General features: G+C 40.2%; 1 protein-coding gene across 3 annotated transcripts in view; it reads right to left on the bottom strand.

Annotated features, from left to right (window-relative positions):
* Positions 1–322: 322 nt before the first annotated feature.
* Positions 323–21,837, bottom strand: part of Mettl4 (methyltransferase like 4) — a 37,131-nt gene continuing 15,616 nt past the window's right edge. For 2 of the 3 annotated variants that reach the window (XM_028874085.2, XM_037210198.1), the window contains exons 5-9: positions 16,233–16,302; positions 11,095–11,269; positions 9,601–9,707; positions 9,058–9,149; positions 4,038–4,583 (exon numbers count right to left, since the gene is read on the bottom strand). In XM_028874085.2, the coding sequence (XP_028729918.1) occupies positions 4,438–4,583; positions 9,058–9,149; positions 9,601–9,707; positions 11,095–11,269; positions 16,233–16,302 (590 nt within the window). In that variant the 3' untranslated portion in view covers positions 4,038–4,437. Of the gene's footprint in view, positions 3,319–4,037; positions 4,584–9,057; positions 9,150–9,600; positions 9,708–11,094; positions 11,270–16,232; positions 16,303–21,837 lie in introns of those variants that run through there. The other variant, XR_003735017.2, reaches the window with a different exon arrangement.

Genomic DNA, 21,837 nt, shown 5'->3' with positions numbered 1-21,837 from the left:
ACATATGCAGGGACACTTGGCTCGGTCTGGGAGGGGGGACTGGTCCTGGCTGGACTGAGTCTACCAGGTCGATCCCGGTCCTCAGGGGAGACCTTGATCTGGAGGAGGTGGGAATGGGGGTGGGATGGGGGAGGGGGAGGGGGGCGAGAGTAGGAGAACAGGGGAATCTGTGGCTATTATGTTGAACTAAATGATGTTGTAAAATAAATTTACTTAAAATAAAAAAAAAAAAAAAAAAAAAAAAAAAGATAACATTTTACTTCCCTTTTGGCAATAAAAAAATGGAAGCTCAAAAAAAAAAAAAAAAAAAAAAAAAAAAATCTTGGCTGGGGCCTCTGTAATAAAAGACAGATTAGCAAGCGAAAAACAAACAGAAGCTTATTAACATGTGTATTTCAAATGCGCATGGGAATAAGAAATTCCCACAGTGGCTTAGCAATCTGGCTTGGAACAGTAACTTCAACAGAGAATAATAAACCAGAGAAAGGCTAAAACAAAGGAAAAGGACCCATGTTGTCTACCTCAGGATATGTGAAGAAGCCGGTGCTAACAGTAGGAAGGTGATGTCAGGGTTGTTTGGGGGTTCCTCTGGTGTCCCCAGGCTGATAAGGATAGAGAGTACCCTCAGGTTGGTGATGAACTTCAATCCTGTCTTTCCCTGTAGAGAAGGGACCACCCTCTTTGTGAACTGGTGTCCTGCTTTTTAACAGATGATGTCAAGGCAGGGGAAGCCCTGTCTTGTTCTGCTTCTCATCCTCCAGCTTAAAATCAACCCAATCCAAAGCATACTTTGGCACAGCAGATTGGGCTGCCATGCATGGGGATGAGAGGCCACTGAACACTGGTCCTGCCTCCCATTATCTACTGGGGAGGGAGAAGAATGACTGGTCTGTCCCAAAGGCGTCCCTGGGTGCTCCTCTCTCTCCTTGTCTCACAGTGGTGACGACCCAGGAAAACAGCAACTCACCAAATGCAGATAAACAGACTCAAGAGCAAGTGCAAAGATCATCCAGAAGCAAAATACCAAGCACATCAAAGCAAACTGGTGCGGGGAAAGGCAGGCGAAGACCAGATTCTAAAAGGAGAAATAGCATTTCCCGAGGCTGCTACTTCTCCACTGCAGAAGAACTGCACCTGTGACGTGGTCTGTGGATGCTGCTGTCACAGTCACAAATAACAACCTGGAGAGTCGGCTCCAAGTCCCTGAAGGTACCAGGAGACCATTTTAGCTTTCTCATCGCCATGACAGCGCATCTGACATCAACAATTTAAAGGGAGGAATGCTCGATTTTGTTGAGTTTTTCAGAAGTGGTGGGGTGGGGAGGGCATGGCAACGCTGTGCAGTTTACATCGTGACAGCCAAAGAACAGAAGTGTGGTTGTGCTACCTGGCTTTTTCCTCTTTCACCTGGGCCCCTAGCATATCAGACGGAGGCACCCACATGCATGGGAAGTTTCCTCCCCAGGTTAATGTTTCCTGGGAACATTCTCAGGCACACCAGATGTGTGATTTACTTCTCCCTTAAGACACTCTCAGTCCAATGAAGTATACCATCAAAATAACCATCAAAGGGCTGGCTGGTGATACGGCCTCGGCAGTTAAAAGCATGTGCTGCTCTTGCAGAGGACCCAAGTTCAGTTCCCAGCATGCACTGAGATGCTTATAGAAAGAGCTGTGCCTTGTTGAGAGAAGATTCTGGGAGCCACCAAACTGACATGGTCCCTTTGCACTCAAGAGACACAGAGAGAACATTGTTACTGAAACAGGTGAACAGACTCAGATTGTGGCAGATGGAGGAGTCCTTCCTGGACTGCTACCTAACCTCATAACTAACATTCAGAAGAAATCCACACTATAACTGAACCAGATCAGCAAGCTGTGAACCATGGATAGTCCTATTGCTCATGGCTAGTCTAAATCAAACTTTAAAACACATGTGAGCTATCTGGGTTGTGCCCAAGTATATTAAGTGGTGGGACAGCTGAACAGATTTATAAACCTCATTCATTGTGAAACAATGTCACTATCAATGAGTCTCTTATCAGCTAAGGACACCAAGAACATCCTAGTTGTTCTAGATGCCACTTCAAGCATCTTTCAGGCTTCTGTAAAACTATACGGAAGTGAGAAACTTACTACAACTCAACAACGTGCAGCTTGGCCAGAAGGAAGTTCTGCAAACCCATGGAAACAAATGTGGGGGAGGTCTCATAAAGCCACTTTGCAAGTGTTCCCCAGGAGAGGATAAGACCAAAACGTGCCAAAAGCAACCTCTGAAACCTATGCCTTCCAAGCTGAAGACGGATAGAACCCCAGGGACCTTTGACTTTTGGATTATACAGCTGAGGTGTCGTTGGTGTTTGTATACTGTTTTGCATAAACTTGTCTGTTTGTCTAGTAAAAATATTTTTTAGGCCAGGGAGATGGCTTATTGGATAAAAGTACCAGGCTTGATTGCAGAGCAAGTTCAAGACCAGTCTGTGCTAAATGAGACTCTGCCTCAATAAAAACAAAAGTTCTGAATGCCATATTGTCTTTAACGATACTGGTTAAAGGCATTTCCCATACTGCAGACCACCACTCACTTGCCTGAACCGTCACTGTACCCAATTGTTAGTACTAGACACTCAGGCCTAGGTCTAACCTGAAAGAACAGTGAATAATGCTCTTGTGTTCTCCACCCCTAGAGGTCCATTTGTTCTTACCTGGTCCAAGGGTTTCAACTGATCTTGGAAAAAAATCTATAGATTCTACTAAAGGTCACAGAAACTGGGAGATCTGGATTAGCTCTAAGAATATTTACGCAGAAAAGGCGGGGTGGTAGAGTTCAATGCCATGATAGTTGTGACTTGTTATCAAACTGAAGCAGACTGGTAACAGAATGTGGAGTTTTGAGCTGGTTCATACATACAAACAAAGAACAGACAACATCATATTAGTAGAAAAACCTAACCTAATGTGTTCCCGTAACTGAAAATCCTTTCAGGGTGTGTGTCTAGAGCCGGGTGTGGTAGCACCTGTAACCTAAGGTAAGAGGAAAGTTCAAGGCCAACCTGAACTGCACAGTGAGAGTCTGTCTCAAAAGATGGTCTCTAGAGTGGGAAACTTGAAAAGGAAGACTTGGGAGCCTGGAGAGGATGAGTTTGAGAACTGGGATGGGACAGAGTAGGTAAAACCCGCAGTGAGGGCAGAGCCAGGGCAACAGCTAAGCCAGACTCAAGTCATGTGTGACTGTTGTTTTGGTTTTAAGGCAGAACCACAGTGGGAACAGAGACTTCCAAGATTCCGCTGTAGAAAGTCAAGTCTGATGTCGGATACCTGGTGCATAGAAACAAACACACAAACAAGAGATTTGGAGGAGGAGGAGGAGGAGGAAGAAAAAAAAAACACCTTGGTAAAAAAAATATTTATTTGTGTAAAATCTATAATCTAAACAGTTTTTCACAAACTATAAGCAGTGTTTACTTCCTGACATCCTATAAGAAGTATCTTAAGTTGTCTTCTAGAAAAAGGCAAAAATAAAGAAGTGCTTAAACAGTGACCCTAAATGCAATGGGAACATTTCCAAACTGTCCAAACTGTTCAGCACATACGGACACCAACTACCTGGCCAGTGCTTTTTCTTATATAGCCAAGGCTGCAAACTCAGGCCAAACAGGAGCCACAGAGCTAACATGCGGAAGCAGCATGGCAGAATCTGTACACTGGGAGACTGGAGAGCACATGGTCTTTCCCAGTTGAGCTGCTACACCGGGTACTGCAAGCTGATGCCACCCAAGGACACAGGCTCCAATGGAGCTGGAGTTTCTGGTGTTTAAACACGTGCAGACATCTGGACTCGGGTAATCTTTTCTGATTCTTTCCGGAATGAGGCTTCCATTTATTTATTTATTTATTTGTTTGTTTTTTGGTTTTTTTCTTAAAGATTTATTTATTTATTATGTATACAGCATTATAACTGCAGGCCAGAAGAGGGCATCAGATCTCATTACAGATGGTTGTGAGCCACCATGTGGTTGCTGGGAATTGAACTCAGGACCTCTGGAAGAGCAGCCAGTGCTCTTAACCTCTGAGCCATCTCTCCAGCCCCCCATTTATTTTTTAATACCACCAAATAAACAATATCCATAGACAAGCTCGTGACCTGGAGTCCACAGTACATGCTTTCTGAATTAGTTCAGTAGCAGAGGCAGGCCATTCTACTAACTGCTTACCTCTTTAATTGTAGAGAATCCAGAATGGTGTGGGACATTAGTGCAACTGAAGTAGAATTCATCTCAAAATACAGGAAGGACAATCACTGGTTGGAAAGCCAAAGTCTGGGTCCATTTCTAAGCACACTGATTGGTATAAAGTCCACATGTCTAAGCACACTGGCTGGTACAAGGAGAAATGAGTCTGAAGGAGCTAGAGTAAAGGGCAGCACAACTTTTACAGTCAGCGTCCAGACTCCAGAGCAATGAAGTAATCCACGTGCTGAAACTTGAGGACCTCGTTGCCCCAACTCATCCAACCTGGCTGTAAATTTCGAGCAAACAATTCCAAACACTGCCCACCTGGCTTGATGTAGTCCTTCAGTACTTCTGTCCAAAAAGAAAAGAAAAAAAATCAATATTAAGAAAGAAATCTGTTTCCTTTTAAAAAGCAGAGAAACATAGATGATATTTCAGATATTTTAGTTTTTAAGATAGACAGCAAATCAGAGTCAAGCATGTCATGGTCGGCTCTGCTATTCATGTCAGAAACTCGAAGGAGCAGGACCTGCAGGCTTGGGAGCAGGACCACTGCAACCTGCACTAGTTCCGATTTACTGCTTTTCATCTGCAGATGAGAAACGGGAGCTTTAACACCCACATACGTGACTCTCCAGTTTTCCAATACTGCTCACACGTCTCCTGAGAACTAATTTACTTTATTTTTTAATAAATGCAATCCATGCATTAAAAAAAAAACTGTAGAAACAATATAGAGACAATCTTCCTGGAAATTGAAGATAAACTGTGAGTCTAATATTAGCAAATACTTTAGTGAAATAATTAAGCGAAGAGTATACAGACAGAAGTATTCAAAAGTCATTACTACAGCCCCAGAGCTGAAACATGGAGGTTCTAAGACTATTCCCATACTATAGTTCTTTGCCTAACTTTCACCATGCTATTTCCAGTTTAGGAGCCCTTATTTATATGTTCATAACTACAACACTGAAAAACCATCTTTTTTGGAGAGAAGACACTTCACTTAGATTAGTTAAGTAACTGTGGTCCACACTGCCTGGGAGAAAGGAAAACCACGGCAACTTGTTCTTAAAAAGCACTCGTTCACTTAGAGGACAAACAATTAAATAATTCTAACCCTGATCATGTTCTGGTTGCTCTACGAACCACATAACAGGAATTGTGTATAAAAATAGTTCCAAGAAGAAAGTACTTTAGCAAGCAGAATACAGTTCATAGTTGCTATGTTGGTCGGCCTTAGAAGAAGCCTATCAAATTCTAAGAATGACAAGGCTTCTTCCGGACTTTTCTTTTTTCCTTGGGAAGGAAGGATCCAGCCCAGGACCCATACATGTTAGGCAAGGACTCCCATCTCTGAGCTATACCTCCAGTCTCGTGGCTTCTTTGGGAATAACTGAAAGGTTTAAGAGATAACAAATGTAAAGTTAGAAACACAATATAGCAGGGGTGGATCTGGGAGGGGAGAGGGGAAGTGAATATGAATACATCATATGAAACTCAAATAATTAATTAAGTTGTTACATTATTATTAAAAACACTTTGAGTGTCAGACTGTTCTTTGTCCAAGAGTAATATTCTTACTTATCACAAGCCAAAGAGAAATGAAAAGCTGTTATTACCTGCAATTGAACTAACTCAAATTTAGGCTTTGGTAAGTTTCTAGATGTTAACATAAAAGACTCTATTCCTTTCAAAAGTATGGAATTAAATTTGGGACAACTTGAAAGAGAAAACATTCCCTGGAGACCTAGAGGAAAAAACCCTAACTCCCCTTCTATTTTCTAGGAGTTACCATGGGCTACGCTACAGTGACATAAGATTGTGCTAAACCACCCCTTCTATTTTCTAGAAGTTAGCATGAACTAAGGTACAGTGATATAAGATTGGGCAAAGATGTTCTCTTGATGATGAGGCCAGAGAGACAGCTCAGCAGTTAAGAACTCTTGGGGCAACTGTGAGAACAAGAGGGTCTCTGACTCTTGCCTACCCTTGGGCTCTTTTCCTCCTGTTGGGTTGCTATGTCCAACTTCAATGGGATAGTTTTTGCTTTATATTATTGAATTTTATTTTGTCGTGTTTGGTTATCTGTTGGATGCCTGTTCTTTTCTGATGAGACACTGAAGAGGAGTAGATCTGGAAGTGGGGGTGGAGCTAGAGAGGAACTAGAAGGAGTTGAGGGAGGAGAAATTATGATCGAGATGTATTGTATGAAAAGGAAATCTGTTTTCAATAAAAGAAAAAAAAAAAAAACACTTGCTGCTCTTATAGAGGAGCAGGATTTGATTCCTAGCACCCACATGGTGATTCACAACCATCTGTAACTCTAGTTCCAGGGGGTCCAGTGACCTCTTCTGGCCTCTGCAGGCATCTGGGATGCATATGGTGCACAGACAAACATGCAAACAAAACACCCATACATATAAAATAATTTTTAATTAAACAGATATATCTTGAGATTTTGAAGCAAGAGAGAACAGTTCATGTTTTGAGTATACATAAAACAGTTTAATAAGGTTCACAGGAAAAGTTCTAAGTAGTATGTACATACCATATATCATGCAAACCCCCAGAGTTATGATTTCACTGTAAAATTTACCACAGGAATCTGAGTTACTTTCTGATGGCTTTAACTTGTACCTCTCTATAGCTAAAATACATACGCTAAATTAATGTGAACTCAAAACAAAGTACTACAAATACTTCATGTATATTACTATGTAGCCAAAGCTTGAAGGTTAACTCTATTGAGTCATTCAGATTTTCCTCACAAATACAAGTCTGAGTTGAAATGTTTTCGATTCTAAAATGTGTTTGTGCTGCCCTCTACTGGCAGTAGAGCAGAAACACTTCATAGACTGTTCAGGGCAAGACTAATTTTAAGTCACTCTCTTAAGAATAATCTTTAAATGTACTTTTTGTTCTATTTCAAATGAAATGACAGATAAAAAATTAGTTTAGAATTGAAAGGTTTGGAAGTCTTAGATTTTTTTGGTAAATCTTTTATAGCAAACTATAAACCCTAAAACAAATGACTTATACCTTAAGCTTTGGTACATACCAAATGATAAACAAAATTCAAGTAAACAAATTAGATTTCATTAAAGTACAACTGGTGTCAAATAATTTTTTTTCAAGGAACAATAGAGTTCACTTTCACTTTCATCCAGGTCACAAACTAATGCACTAACATTTATAAAGTCCCAAGTGTGAGGTTTCCGAGGATCCTTCTAAGCCACAGAATAGTCAAACACATCTGAATATTTCTCAAATTAAAGGTACTGTAAGGACTGCTTTGCAAAGTTATTCAAGGTAACAGAAACCTGGAGTTCACTTTCTTTTGTTTGTTGTATGTCTGTGTGTGTATCTGTGTTATACAGGTGTGGTACAACCACTGCGCATGTGAGTTCCAGAGTGCACTTGCCAAGGTCAGAGTAGTGCCTCCTTCATGGCTCTCTGTCTTATTCCCTTGAGACAGACTCTCTCAGTGAACTGGAGGCACAGCATCTGGCAGGCCTGGCTGGCCAGTGAGCTCTCAGTGAAGCGCCTGTCTCTGCCCCTAATGATGGGGCTGCAGACACACACACACACACACACACACACACACACACACAGCCATGCCCGGCTTTCTACATGAATGCTGGGGACTTGAACTCACACTTCCTCAGCAAGCACTCTTTCTTACCCACTGAGCCAGCTCCCCGGCTCCCCTAGGTTTCCTTTCTTAGGTTTTCGTTTCCTAGCCCACAAACTATTTTCTGCAAAAGTAAAATTGATAATTGGCCCACAGTTTTTAAACAGTAATGATCAAATTAGTAAAATATCGTCCTGAAGAAGTTATCTAACAAATAAACATGGAATACCAAATTCCGGCTCTCAAGGACTTCCATGAGTAAGTCTTTAAACTCTCACTTGAAAAAGTTGAGCATTTACTGACTTTTTTTTTTTTTTTTTTTTTTTTTTTGGTTTTTCGAGACAGGGTTTCTCTTGTGTAGCTTTGTGCCTTTCCTGGAACTCACTCGGTAGCCCAGGCTGGCCTCGAACTCACAGAGATCCGCCTGGCTCTGCCTCCCGAGTGCTGGGATTAAAGGCGTGCGCCACCACCGCCCGGCCATTTACTGACTTTTAAGTACACTGTAAGCAGTGTGAGCAATCCTCACCACTCTGCAGTATTAGATATCATTACTCACTCTGAAAATGAGGGTGGCAAGGAAAAGATCTGGGTAATCTGCCAAGCAACAGAGCCAGAATCCACATGCCTGCGAGCCAATGCCCAAGGCCAACGCGGGCCACTAGTCCACTGGTCCTTGTTGTGCAGTGACACTGAATGAGAGGCACGACACTGAGCACTCACTCCAGCTGAGGGAACTGCAGCCTCAGCAGCTGCCTTCCCATGCTGCAGAACAGTAGCCTGCCTTCCGGAGACATAAAAGTACCACGCTCAGGGGATCTAGACATCTGTTCTCCTGGGTTCCTAGTTGGGGGGCAAGTAAGGGATTTCCTGTTCTGAATCCTAAACATGAGGGCAAAGCAAGGCTACTCACTGAACTATACATCCTCTGAGGCCCTGACAGCCTTTATCTGCCAAGGCTACTACTGGAGGGACAAAAATATAAAGAAAACCTGGGAACTGATGCTGAAGGATGGCTGGGGTAGTATAAACTAACGTCCTCTGTTTCATAAGTTCTGTAATGAATTTCCTACAGCATTTCACAATATTAAAGCAAACATCTCATTCACAAACCAACAGACCGCTCAAATACTAAATTCAATCCTTCTTTGAATATCTCCCAAATTCTAACAGTTCTGTTTCACAGACACATACCGGCCAGAGGTGGCTTATGTGAGTGAAGAATGCAGGGTACACTGACAATCAGTTTCTGATCTGGAACAGGGGGCACTTCTGTATCTGTGTTCCTAATTAAAACAGAACAAGAGAGCCAACTATTATTTAAAGGATCATTGTTAATTATATGCTACAGTTGCATCATATTTTTCTCTTTTAAATAGTAATTAATTCTATTAATAAATAAATTCAAAGACAGAATCAATGAGGAAAATCAATTTTAAAATTCAAACTTTTTTTTAAAGATTTATTTATTTATTATGTACACAGTATTCTGCCTGCATGTGTCCCTGCAGGCCAGAAGAGGGCACCAGATCTCATTACAGGTGGCTATGAGCCACCATGTGGGTGCTGGGAATTGAACTCAGGACCTCTGGGAGAGCAATGGGTGCTCTTAACCACTGAGCCATCTCTCCAACCCAAAATTCAAACATTTTTAGAATGTTGTTTTTCATATTAACTACTATACTCTTGATAAAACAAAAATTAATATAAATTTTTATTTATTATCACTTTTCTTACCTAAATGCTAAAGCAGCTTTCTCTCGAACTCTCCCCAGTACAAGACATTCATAAGGCTTTTTATGTGGAGAATCCAATGGGAACACAAACTCCCCTGAACGTGTGATCTGAAAGGATGGATCCAAGGAAAGCAATCTTTTTTTTCTGTCATTATACAGTTTCCAGCAAAAAAGAGAAGTTGTTAAACCTCCAGGCTAGGATTGTCTAATAAAAAATATAGTGTGAGCCAAAAATCCACGTATATAATTTTAAATTCTCTAGTGGTAACAGTAGAAAGAAGTAAAAAAAAAAAAAAAGCAAAGTAATTAATTTTAATTGCATTTAATCTAGCATGTCTAAAGCAGAATTTTCACATGCAACCAATTTTAAAAGGTGTCATAATATATGACATTCTTTCCTCCATAGTGGGTCTTTCAAGTCCAACATATATTTAACATTCAACGGTACCTCTCCATTTGAAGGGCACAGTCAAATGCTAGAGAGCTACATGTCACAGTGGCTACCATACTGGACAATGTAGCTACAAAGAATGTTTCAAACTCACATAACATGGATATTCTAAATATATTGTCTTATCATCTCGCACATAAACAATCTCTACCTTTTATGATCACTTGTTCCCGGAAACCAGGCCATTGTTAATTCAGTCATTAATTCACTCAAATAACATTCACTGATCACTAACCACGTGACTAAGTAGTTACAAATAAAGCCTCCTATAGTTGAGATGGCAGACTGCCGGAGAGTGGGGGAGGCGATGAGGTAGGAAAGACCTGGTGCAGAGACTGGCTCTTGGCACTATATATTCCATAAGGCTGGCAACTTAGCAGGATCCTATCTACAAAACAAAATAAAACAGAGCCTAGAAGGTAGCTAAACATGGTTACATAGGTTCAAGGTCAGCCTCAGCTACACAGCAAGTTCAAGGCAGTGTGGATGCAGGAGACCCTGTCTCAAGGGGGAGGAGGGGGAAGCAAACAAACAAACAAAAGAGAACAAAAGGTTCTTGGTTCCCAAATCTTCTCATACGCTCTACAGTGGCCTTGCTATTCTCTGCTCTCATCCCCACAAACAGGGGATAGGGATGGGTAATGCAAAGGCCAATGAAACTGTTGGTGTGTGGAGAAGACGGTGAAGGCAAGACAGTCCCAAAATTCCTGCTTGTTCATTAAACTACAGATGTGCATACATGCGTGCACACACTCAGGCACACACAAAATTTTTTTTAATAAACTAGAGCTTTTTATAACTTCATTCTGATCTCTCCCTGATTTCCCAAGGCCAGCAGTTTGGGGCCCTGCTGCAAAGACAGAGGATAAACAGACAAACACCTTGAGAACAGGAAGATTGGTATTCAGGCACAAAGCACAGAAAGTTCTCATCAGAGCCCGATGAGGATACCAGGGATGCGGACGCAGCAAGAACAGCCGGTGTCTTCCCGTGAGCAGTAGGTGACACTGTGTATGTAACAAATGAGCTAACTTCTGAACTCACTTTTACCCAGTACCATTCTGCAACGACTTCCACAGACCACAAAGGATAGAGTTCCTCCTTCACAAAACACAGGTGCTTCTGCCTGTTGGTCACCCACGTAACAACCAGACAGTCGGCAGCAGCCAGCTTAGGAACAGGCATTTGCTTTATCTGCTGTGGTGATAAGCAACTGTACCTAAAAATGAACAGGAAAAAAAAAATTAGAAAACTAACTTCAAGAAAGAAATATAAGCAGGAAAAGAACTGCAGGGCACCAACCCCACAAACACAAAGTTCCAGGAGCCACTCACGTGTGGCAAGTATGGAGTCACACTGACACCTGGTGGATTCGCTGGCACTTACACATGCACCAATTTTTCTGCTTTACTCGTTTTTTTTACATTGCCAGGCTGTATGTTTTTTATTTTCTTAATTACTTTCAAATGACTTACATTTTGGTAATTTTCCCACACGTAATATATGCTTTTTCTCTCAGACTTAAATATTGTCTGGATTCCATCATCATGTGTTTCTCAGGAGCCCCACTGGAGTGAGTCTTGAAATTAGTAACCCAAATGGTGACATCACTTGGTACAGGAAGCATTGGCTGTGAGCCCAGTGATGCAAAAGCCAGCTGACTTTAGGGAGGTTCTGTGCCCCATGGTAAGCCTAAGTCTTGCACACACCGCTGACCCCGAGATCTCCTATCACCTTGCCCAACCTCACCTTCCCAGTACAGTTTCAAGCCCCTCTACCACCCTGCTCCTGTCTTCCCGTTTTCTCTCAAGTCCGCATGCTCTCATTTGGAAGGCCCAGTGTCTTCTGCCTCCTGGCCACTAACAGTACAAAGGAAACTTGTTTTGCTAGAACATTACTTGCTCTACAAATATTCAAACAAATACAACTCTTTTTCCAACACTCCACATACAACTGGAGATGCCGAGTTGGTATTCTAGTATCCCCGTTATTGCTTCTAGACGCTATCAACATCTGCAAAACCTCCCTTCTCTTTCAGCATTATCCAGCCACCCTAGCCCCAACCTTCCTCACTAAACACATTTTGTCCCCACTTTCAACATTCAGTGTGCTGAAGCTCTGAGATCCCTCTACCTCAACAAGGAAAACCTTGACACTATCCTGGGCAACTTCAAAGTACAACCCATATAATGTGCACACAAGTGTTAATTCACCTATTCAAACAATATATGTACTTACCCTCCAACAATGACATAACTAAGGCCTTGTCATTGTGCACACATGTGGAGGTATGCATGTGCATATACATGCACATGATAAGGGCTGAACCTGGGCCCTGTGCATGCAAAGCACACACTCCACTACTGAAGTATGCCCATGCACACATAGCCGATGTCACAATGCAATTCAACTTCTTCATGCAGATAAATGAGGTGAAGGAAAATGCAGAGTAAAAGAATTGGACCACTGAAGCTTTCAGTCTGTTCTCAAGTTCTCAAACCAGTCATGGATTCTTTTATTTCCTCAGGGTTACCACTTCTCAGCTCCTTTTGTTCATTATTTCCCTTGGCATATGAAGTTATCTCATACTTTAGTTAAAATAAAGCCACCAAGTCTCTTCAACTACCACACTATCTCCTTCCTCCTTAATACACTTTACTCATCTACTTCAATACATGTTCTCCTTGGGGAAATGTATGACAGTGTCTACTGAAGTTTATTCTTCCAACTGTCTTCTCATTCCTATATTCCAATACCCCGTAGTATAAATTATTACTTCTGCATTTCCATCCTCTCTGGTAGTTTATCATCATACTTGGATTATACAATTTGAAAAGAAAGGAGAGAATGAGGAGAGATGGTGACAAGGGAAATGAAAGAGAGAAAGGAGGAAGGAGAGAGGTTTTTCAGATATTTATTTATTTGTTTGTTTGTTTGTATTGGTGTGTATCTATTGTAGCGTGTGTGTGGAGGTCAGAGAACAATTGAGGGAGTCAGTTCTTTCCTTCCATCATGTGAATTCCAGGGACTAAACTCGGGTCATCAGGATTGGCAGTGGGTAGGTTTTCCCAATGAGCCATCTTGCAGGGCCAACCAAGTATTATTATTTTAGCCTGGCATGTCTCCCATTGGCTCATGTGTGGAGTGTTCTGTCTGGATTGTGGTGCTGTTCTGGAGACTAGCTAGCCTTAGGGGTGCAGACTGCTGGCTCCAGTAGCTCACTAGGAGGGGTGGAGATCTTCGAAGGTTACGCCCACCGCTGGTTGCCATCTAGTGCTCTCTACTTCCTGTCTGCTGCTACGCGCTCCTGCACCTGTGAACAGGGGCCATGCCATTCCTAAAGTGATGGACCGAGATTTCTAAAAGCATGAGCCGAAAGCATACCTTTCCTTCCTTAAGATGCTTCTGTCGAGGGTCTTGTCAGTTTCCTCCCAGGGCTAACTAGGCTAGGGTTGCCATGGACCTAAGTCTCCCTCCTTCTCTCCTTTGTTTCATTCCTCTGTTAATGCCAAAGAAACTTCTACAACTCTACTCACTCAGAAAAAGATACGGAGTCTCCCCAGGGGCAGGCACACGCATCTGGTTCTGACGTAAAGCAACATTACATTAAAGGGGTCGGGAATAGCTGGCAAACTTTTCTTAAGCAGATAAACTTGGTGAAAGAACTTAAACAGGGAAAAGGACTCAGATTGCAAGCACCCCGGGCTCATGCTATCCAGACCGTCACACTCCCAGAACACTAGCCTTCCCATTCTCACAGCGACAGTTTTCAGAGTATCTTGTCATGGTAGAAAAAGTATTAGGTGAAACCTCTGCACTGACATTTTTCAATAGCTATGGACTCCCCCAACTACCTTAACTTATCTGGAGTGTTTGGAGGTGAGGAAATACTCACTCTCTCTGGTACCTCTAAACTCACAGAAATCACTGAGCAAATTCCACAGGATGCATCCTTATGCCTTATGAGGCTAACTATGCAAAAGCACCTACTTTTCAAAGGTAATATACATCTTCATACATCTTTTGAATTAGAATACAAACAGGATTTCTTATAGAACTTTTACACATGCTAAGTTTTAGTCCATCCATGTTCTGTACTCCTCCCCCTCATCTCCCTGCCCCCTACTCGTACCCTTCCACCCCTAGTCTTCTCCTTTTTCCAACTTTCATATCATAGGTGTTCTAGTACCTCCTCTACCCTCCTCCCTTAAAGTGTCTTATGGCTTTATGTTATGTCAAAAGAAAAAAAATTTTTTGATTTTTCTAAGACAAGGTCTCACTTACCAGGCTGGCCTCAAAGTCATAGAGATCTGCCTACCTCTGCCTCCCAAGTGCTAGGATTAAAAGTATGCACCACCATGCCTAGCCTGGCCAAAAAAAAAAAAAACCCTTCCTAAATAAAACACTAAAAGCTTAAGCAACATTGAAAAATTAACAAAGTAATGGGCAGTGATGGTGCACGCCTTTAATCTCAGCACTGGAGAGGCAGATCTCTGTGAGTTCAAGGTCAGCTTGGTCTACAAAGTGAGTTCTAGGACAGTCAAGGCTACTCAAAGAAACCCTGTCTCCCTGTCTCGAAAAACAAAACAAAATGACAACAACAAAAAATCAAACTTCATGCTTTATATAATTCCGAAGAAAGCAAACAAAAAAAAGGTTGAAGAAAAATATTTGCTAATCATGTATCTGATAAGAATCCAATATCTAAAATATACAAAGACCTCTTACAAATCAACAAATTTAAAGATGCAACCTTAAAATATACATAGAAGCTTTTCTATAGAACATAAAAGAACTGATAAGAACATGAAAAACTGTTAGATATGGTTCGTCTTTAGAGAAGTGCAGATCAAAACCACAATGTAACACTTCATAGTAACACAGTTATAATTTGAATTACAAATAGCAAATATTGGTAAAGATGAAGAAATGTCATACACATTATTGGTAGAGATGTAAAGTAATACAGCTACCATGGAAAATTGTTTGGTGGTGCCTCAAATTTTTAAGGATGGACTCATCACAAGGCACAGCAACTTTATACCTAGATAAGTGTCCAAGAGCTAGTCAAACTACAGAGTTTGAAGGCACAGTCTTCACAACTGACCCCACTTTCAAAACCAACTATAATTCTCGAAAATGACCTCAGACTCAACAATCTGTCAGAAAATTTCACAAAACTTACTAACTGTTGTGACAGTCACAGTTATGAGGAGTCACAGGAAACTGAAGGCACACATCTCAGTGTAGAGCATGATCTACAGTTTCAGTGTGCTACAAAGGCTTTCGGGACAACTGGTAAAATCTGAATAAAGTCACAGATGACACCAATGTGTCCACAGAAATTTTATATTAACATTAGTTATCTACCTGATAACTGCATTATGATGATGTACGAGCACCTCTTTTTTTTTCAAATACACTTCAAATTTTTAAGAGTAACTTTCTCTTATTTCATTTTCAAGTGGTTCCAAAAAATATAGAGAGATATATAGAGATACAGATATAGATACACTGAAAAACATAGATATCTATACACTCCAGAATAGATACATGATTCTTCGCACAACTCTTACAACTTAAAAAGAAAATTATCACACACCTTATAAAGAAAAATCCAAAAAAAGCTAAAGATAAGTGTTGAGAGGAAGAACTCTAAGTTTATAACAAAACAAGAATTGTTATATCTGGAACACTGAAGGGTGAGAAGAAACTAAAAGCATTCATCGAAAGTACCAGGGAAAGTTTCTTCAAGTGCTAAAGATGTTAGCAAAAGTAAACACCATCCTAGTCACTAACTGAGCTTATCCTATGAGATGACAGGAACTAAACATACAAACAATCTATTAACTAGAGGATTCACTCCCTGCACATTACTGTAAACTACACCAGTGGCATATGGCTGAGTTTCCAAACAGGACAGGGAAGAAGGCAAAAGGATGGCCTTAGTGTTGCTGAGAAAACCTTAAATGGTTCAGGCCTCAGCGCCAGCTGTAGACACTGTTTCACAGATATATTAGCTCCAGTTCAAGTATCTAGAATTAAGGAAGTTAATTTTTTTGATGAAAGCATTGTTAGTAGCCTCAGATAACTGCTATCGTGTTTATAGTATACTAAACTAAAACTCACAAAGGACTGAGGTTTCCAGAATGCAATCTAGCAGGTAAGTCGTTCCCACTCACCTGTTACTTCTTTTAACCGATTTGTTCTCCCACGGTGGATCAATCACAATGACATCAAATGTCTTACCGCCTGAAATCAAAGGCACAATTTCAAAAAACATCCTCTGTATGTGATGAGTTTAAGAGCTAAACACTGGGACTGAGGGGAAGCCATGGAGCCCACATTCTCATAAGTGAGCTCTGAACTGAATCCCCAGAACCCTTCAAAGATAAAAACTAAACAAGTAAAACACACACACACACACACACACACACACACACACACACACACGACTAAAAATGAAATTAAGACAAAAAATTTTAAAGAGGGACCAGCAAGCACTCTGCAGGTAAAGGCCACCAAACCTGCTGATCTGGGCTAGATCTCAAACCCATATAAGGGTGGAAGAAAGAGTCCACAAAACTGTCTTCTGACCTCTACACATGTCACAGACATACACAATGATAATAAGAAATAAATACATTTCAAAAGTAAAGTACTGTTTTTTGAACCTAGGACCTTGGGCATGTTCAGCAAGCTGTATAACTGAGTTATAGTCCCAGCCCAAGGACTTTCATTATAGACACAAATACAATGGAATACAACAAAAGAGTTTATGGCATTTATTCAGCTATTGTCACTCTGGACCTTTGAGACAATAACAATTGTAATCTTTTCTTCTTTTTTTTTTCCTTTCTTTCTTTCTTTCTTTTTTTTAATCCAGGCCAAAATCAGAATCACATTTTGCTTTTAGTTACCACATCTCCTGTTTCAGATGTCCCTAACTTGGGTTTGGTATTTCCTATCACTAAATTTAGATCATCTATTTCTGGCAAGAGTATTACCAAAGTAAGTCTGCCACACTCTCCCACCTCTCCTCCAAATCCAACCCCCAGACTCATCCCCAGTTCTGTAGCAGACTACCTGTTGTGGTCTCTCCCCACTCTTTGCTACCATTCTCAGGGACTAAGCAGATCCTGGTGAAACACCACACTTTCCTCCCTCCTGTGGACCCCTTCAGGACTCTCCAAGCCCATCCCCATTCCTAAGTGTCAGCTCCCAATATTGGGATCCTATCCACTGCAATTCTAGGATCCAATCTGAGAATTCCCTAACAGGCAACACACAGACACCACAGTCTCCTAAGAAAAGGGGGAGGGGACAGAAAACAAGGAACAATATACCCCTCCAATAAAAACAAGACAAGGTATCAGCACTTAGAATTAGAATCTTCTCAATCCCAGATGCCTAGACTCCAGAGTAAAAACACAATCAATAACGGTCAGGACAGTATGTCTCCACTAGAGCCCAGCAATCCTACCACAGTGGGTCCTGAATCTTCCAACATAGATGAAGCACATGTAAAAGACATTAAAACACCCTTAATGAATATGCTAGAGGTCCTTAAAGAAGAAACAAATAAATCCCTTAAGGAAATGTATGAAAACACAGCAGAAGGAAATAAATAAAACCATTCAAAACCTAACACTAAAGAAAGTCCCCTAGCCACAAATTAGTCAAAACACTAAATGTACAGAACAAAGAATATTAAAAGCTTCAAGGGAATAAGACCAAGTAACATATAAATGCAGACCTATTAAAATGATACCCAACTTCTCAATGGAGACTCTAAAAGTCAGAAAGGGCTGGAGAGATGTTCCACAGACTCTTAAGAGACCACATGTGCTATCTCCACACTACTATACCCAGAAAAACTTTCAATAATGTTAGATGGACAAAAAAGACATCTCATTATAAAACCAAATTTAAGCAATATCTATCTATAAACCTAGCCCTACAGAAGACGCTAGAAGGAAAAATTCAACCTAAAGAGGCCCACCACACCAAAGAAAACACAAGAAATAAATAATCCCAAACTAGCAAATCAAAACAGGGAAAACACACACACCACCACCACCACCACTACCACAACAACAAAATAACAGAATCAACAAACACTGCTCATTGATATCTCTCAACATTGGTGGTCTCAATTTCCCAATAAAAAGACACAGATTAACAGATGGATGCAAAAACAGGATCCACACTTCTGCTACATCCAAGAAACACACCTTAACATCAAGGATAGACAACACCTCAGGTTAAAAGAATGGAAAAAGATATTCCAAGCAAATGGACCCAAGAGGTAAGCAGGTGTAGCCATTTTAATATCTGACAAAATAGCCTTCAAATCAAGACTAATTAGAAGAGATCAAGGATACTACATATTCATCAAAGGAAAAAATTCATCAAGAGGACATTGCAATTCTAAACATCAGTGCATGTATACAATGGCACCCAAGTTCATAAAAGAAACACTACTATAGCTTAAATCACATATTGACCCTCACACATATTTGTCGGTGACTTCAATAGGCCACTCTCACCAATAGATAGGTCACACAGACAAAAACTAAACAGAGAAATGGTGGAGCTAACTGATATCATAAACAAAATGGACCTACCATATATTCACAGAACATTTCACCCAAACACCAAAGGATACACCCTCTTTCTCAGCACCTCATGGAACATTCTCCAAAATTGACCACATACTCAGACACAGAGCAAGTCTTCACAGATACAAGAAAATTGAAACAACATCATGCATCCTATCTGATGACCATAGATTAAAGCTGGATATCAATGACAGAAACAACACAAAGTTTATAGACTCATGGAAACTGAACAACTCACTACTGAATGAAAAAATGGGTCAAAACATAAATAAGAAGGAAATTAAAAACTTTTTAGAACTGAAAGAAAATGAAATACAACATACCCAGACTTATGGGACACAAGGAAGACAGTTCTATGAGACAAGTTCACAGCACCAAGTGCCTACATTTAAAAAAAAAAAAATTGAAGAGGTCTTATTCTAGTAATTTAACAGCACACCTGAAGGCTCATAACAAAAAGGAAAAATCACACTCAAAATGAATAGATAGCAAGAAATAATCAAACTCAAGGATGAAATCAATAAAATAAAACAAAATTACAAAAAAAATCAATGAAACAAAGAGTTAGGTTTTTGAGAAAATCAGTAAGATTGACAAAACTTTATCTAAATTAACTAAAAGGTAGAGCGAGATATCCAAATAAACAAAATTAGAAATGAAAAGAGGGATATAACAACAGATATTGAGGGAATCCAGTGGTGTGGGATGTCTTTCTGTATGCTGTGAATACGTGTTGCTCTGATTGGTTGATAAATAAAATGCTAATAGGCCAGTAGCCAGACAGGAAGTATAGGCAGGGCAAGCAGACAAGGAGAATTCTGGGAAGAATAAGGGCTGAGTCAGGAGTCACCAGTCAGACACAGAGAAAGCAAGATGACAAGGCAGAACTGGGAAAAGGTACCAAGCCACAATGGCTAAACATAGATAAGAATTATGGGTTAATTGAAGTGTAAGAGCTAGTCAGTAATAAGCCTGAGCTAATGGTCAAGCAGTTATAATTAATATAAGCTTCCGAGTGATTATTTTATAAGTGGGCCACGGGACTGCAGGGCCTTGACAGGACCCGAGAAACCTTTGGGCTACAATCCAGAAAATAAGGACATACTTTAGAATTCTGTGCTCCATCAAATTGGAAAATCTAAAAGAAATGGATAATTTTCTCTATACATACCACTTACCAGAGTTAAATCAAGATCAGATAAACAATTTAAATAGACCTGTAACCTCTAGTGAAATAAAAGCAGTCATTAAAAGTCTATCAATAAAAAAAAATTTTTAAAACCCAAGGTTTTTATTTTTTATTTGTTTTAACACAAAAATCTACCAAACTTACAGAGAAGTTAAAGCCAATATTCCTCAAATGATTCCACAAAATAAAAATAGAAGGAAGTTGCCCGATTCACTTTAAGAGGACACAGTTATCCTGATACCTAAACCACATAAAGACTCAACAAAGAATTACAGACCACGCCGGGCAGCAGTGGTGCATACCTTTAATCCCAGCACTCGGGAAACAGAGCCAGGTGGATCTCTGTGAGTTCAAGGCCAGCCTAGTCTACAGAGCAAGATCCAGTATAGGTATCAACACTACACAAAGACCCTGTCTTGAAAACCAACCCCCACCCCCAAAAAAAAAGAGAGAAAGGAAGGAAGGAAGAATTACAGACCAATTTCCCTTACAAACACAGATGCAAAAATTCTTAATAAAATACTTGCAAAATGAATCCAAAAACAAATTAAAAAGATCATCCACCATGACCAAGTAAGCTTCACCCCAGAGATGCAGGGATGGTTCAACATACAAAAATAAGAAAATGCATCTACCAAAAAAAAATAAAAAAAATAAAAAAATAAAGCAAAACCTGAAAGACAAAAATTTCATGATTATCTGATAGAGAAGAGGCCTTTGACAAAATCCAACACTCATCAAGATAAAAGTTCTGGAGAGATTAAGGATACAGGGGACATACCTCAACCTGATAAGGGCAGTTAACAGCAAGCCCATAGCTAACATCAACTTCAATGAAGAGAAACTCAAAGCAGTTCCACCAAATTCAGGAACAAGACAAGGTTGTCCACTCTACACCTATTCAATATAGTACTTGAAGTTCTAGCTAGCACAATAAGACAACTAACAAGGGGATAAAAATTGAAAAAGAAGAAGTCTAAGTATCTTTATTTGCAGATGATATGATAGTATACATAACTGACCCTAAAAATTCTTCTGGGAAACTCCTACAGATGATAAACACTTTCAGCAAAGTAACTAGATACATAATTAACTGACAAAAATCAATAGCCTATCTGTATACAAATGACAAATGGTCTGAGAAAGAAATCAGGGAAGCAACACCTTTCACAATAGCCTCAAATAATATAAAGTACCTTGGGATAACTAACCAAGCAAGAGAAAGACTTGTAAGATAAAAATTTTAACACACTGCCGTGCGATGGTGGTGCATGCCTTTAGTCCCAGCACTTGGGAAGCAGAGGCAGGTGGATCTCTGTGACTTCGAGGCCAGCCTGATCTACAGAGCAAGTTCCAGGACTGGTTCCATAGCTACTGAGACACCTTGTTCTGAAAAAATAAAAAAAACAAATTTAAGACACTGAAGAAGGAAATTGGTGAAGATATCAGAAGATGGAAAGATCTTCCATGCTTGTGGATTGGTAAGAATAACATAGTAAAAATGGCTATCCTACCAAAAAGCAATCCACAGATTCAATGCCATTCCCATCAAAATTCCAACACAATTCTTTATGGATCCTGAAAGGAAAATTTTCAGCTTCACAGCTTCATATGGAAACAAAACACACACACACACACACACAAATTGATACATGAATCAAATTGAAGATCCATAAATCCACACACCTAGGGACATCTGATTTTTGACAAAGAAACCAGAAATACACACTGGAAAAAAGACAACATCTTCAACAAACAGTAGTGGTTAAACTGGATGGTTGTATGTAGAGAATCCCAAATAGATCCGCACTTATCATCCTGCACAAAACTCAACTCTAAACTGATCAAAGACTTCAACCTAAAATCAGGCATCTTTGAACCTAACAGAAGAGAAAGTAGGGAACAGCTTTGAACTCACTGGCACAGGAAAAGGCTTTCTGAACAGAACAGCACGAACACAGACACTAAGATCAACAA

This window comes from Peromyscus leucopus, chromosome 13 (genome assembly GCF_004664715.2).
Source record: "Peromyscus leucopus breed LL Stock chromosome 13, UCI_PerLeu_2.1, whole genome shotgun sequence".
In the NCBI taxonomy this organism is placed as follows: domain Eukaryota; kingdom Metazoa; phylum Chordata; class Mammalia; order Rodentia; family Cricetidae; genus Peromyscus; species Peromyscus leucopus.
Note: the sequence above shows the minus strand (reverse complement) of the source record. Positions and strands in the feature narration are given on the sequence as shown.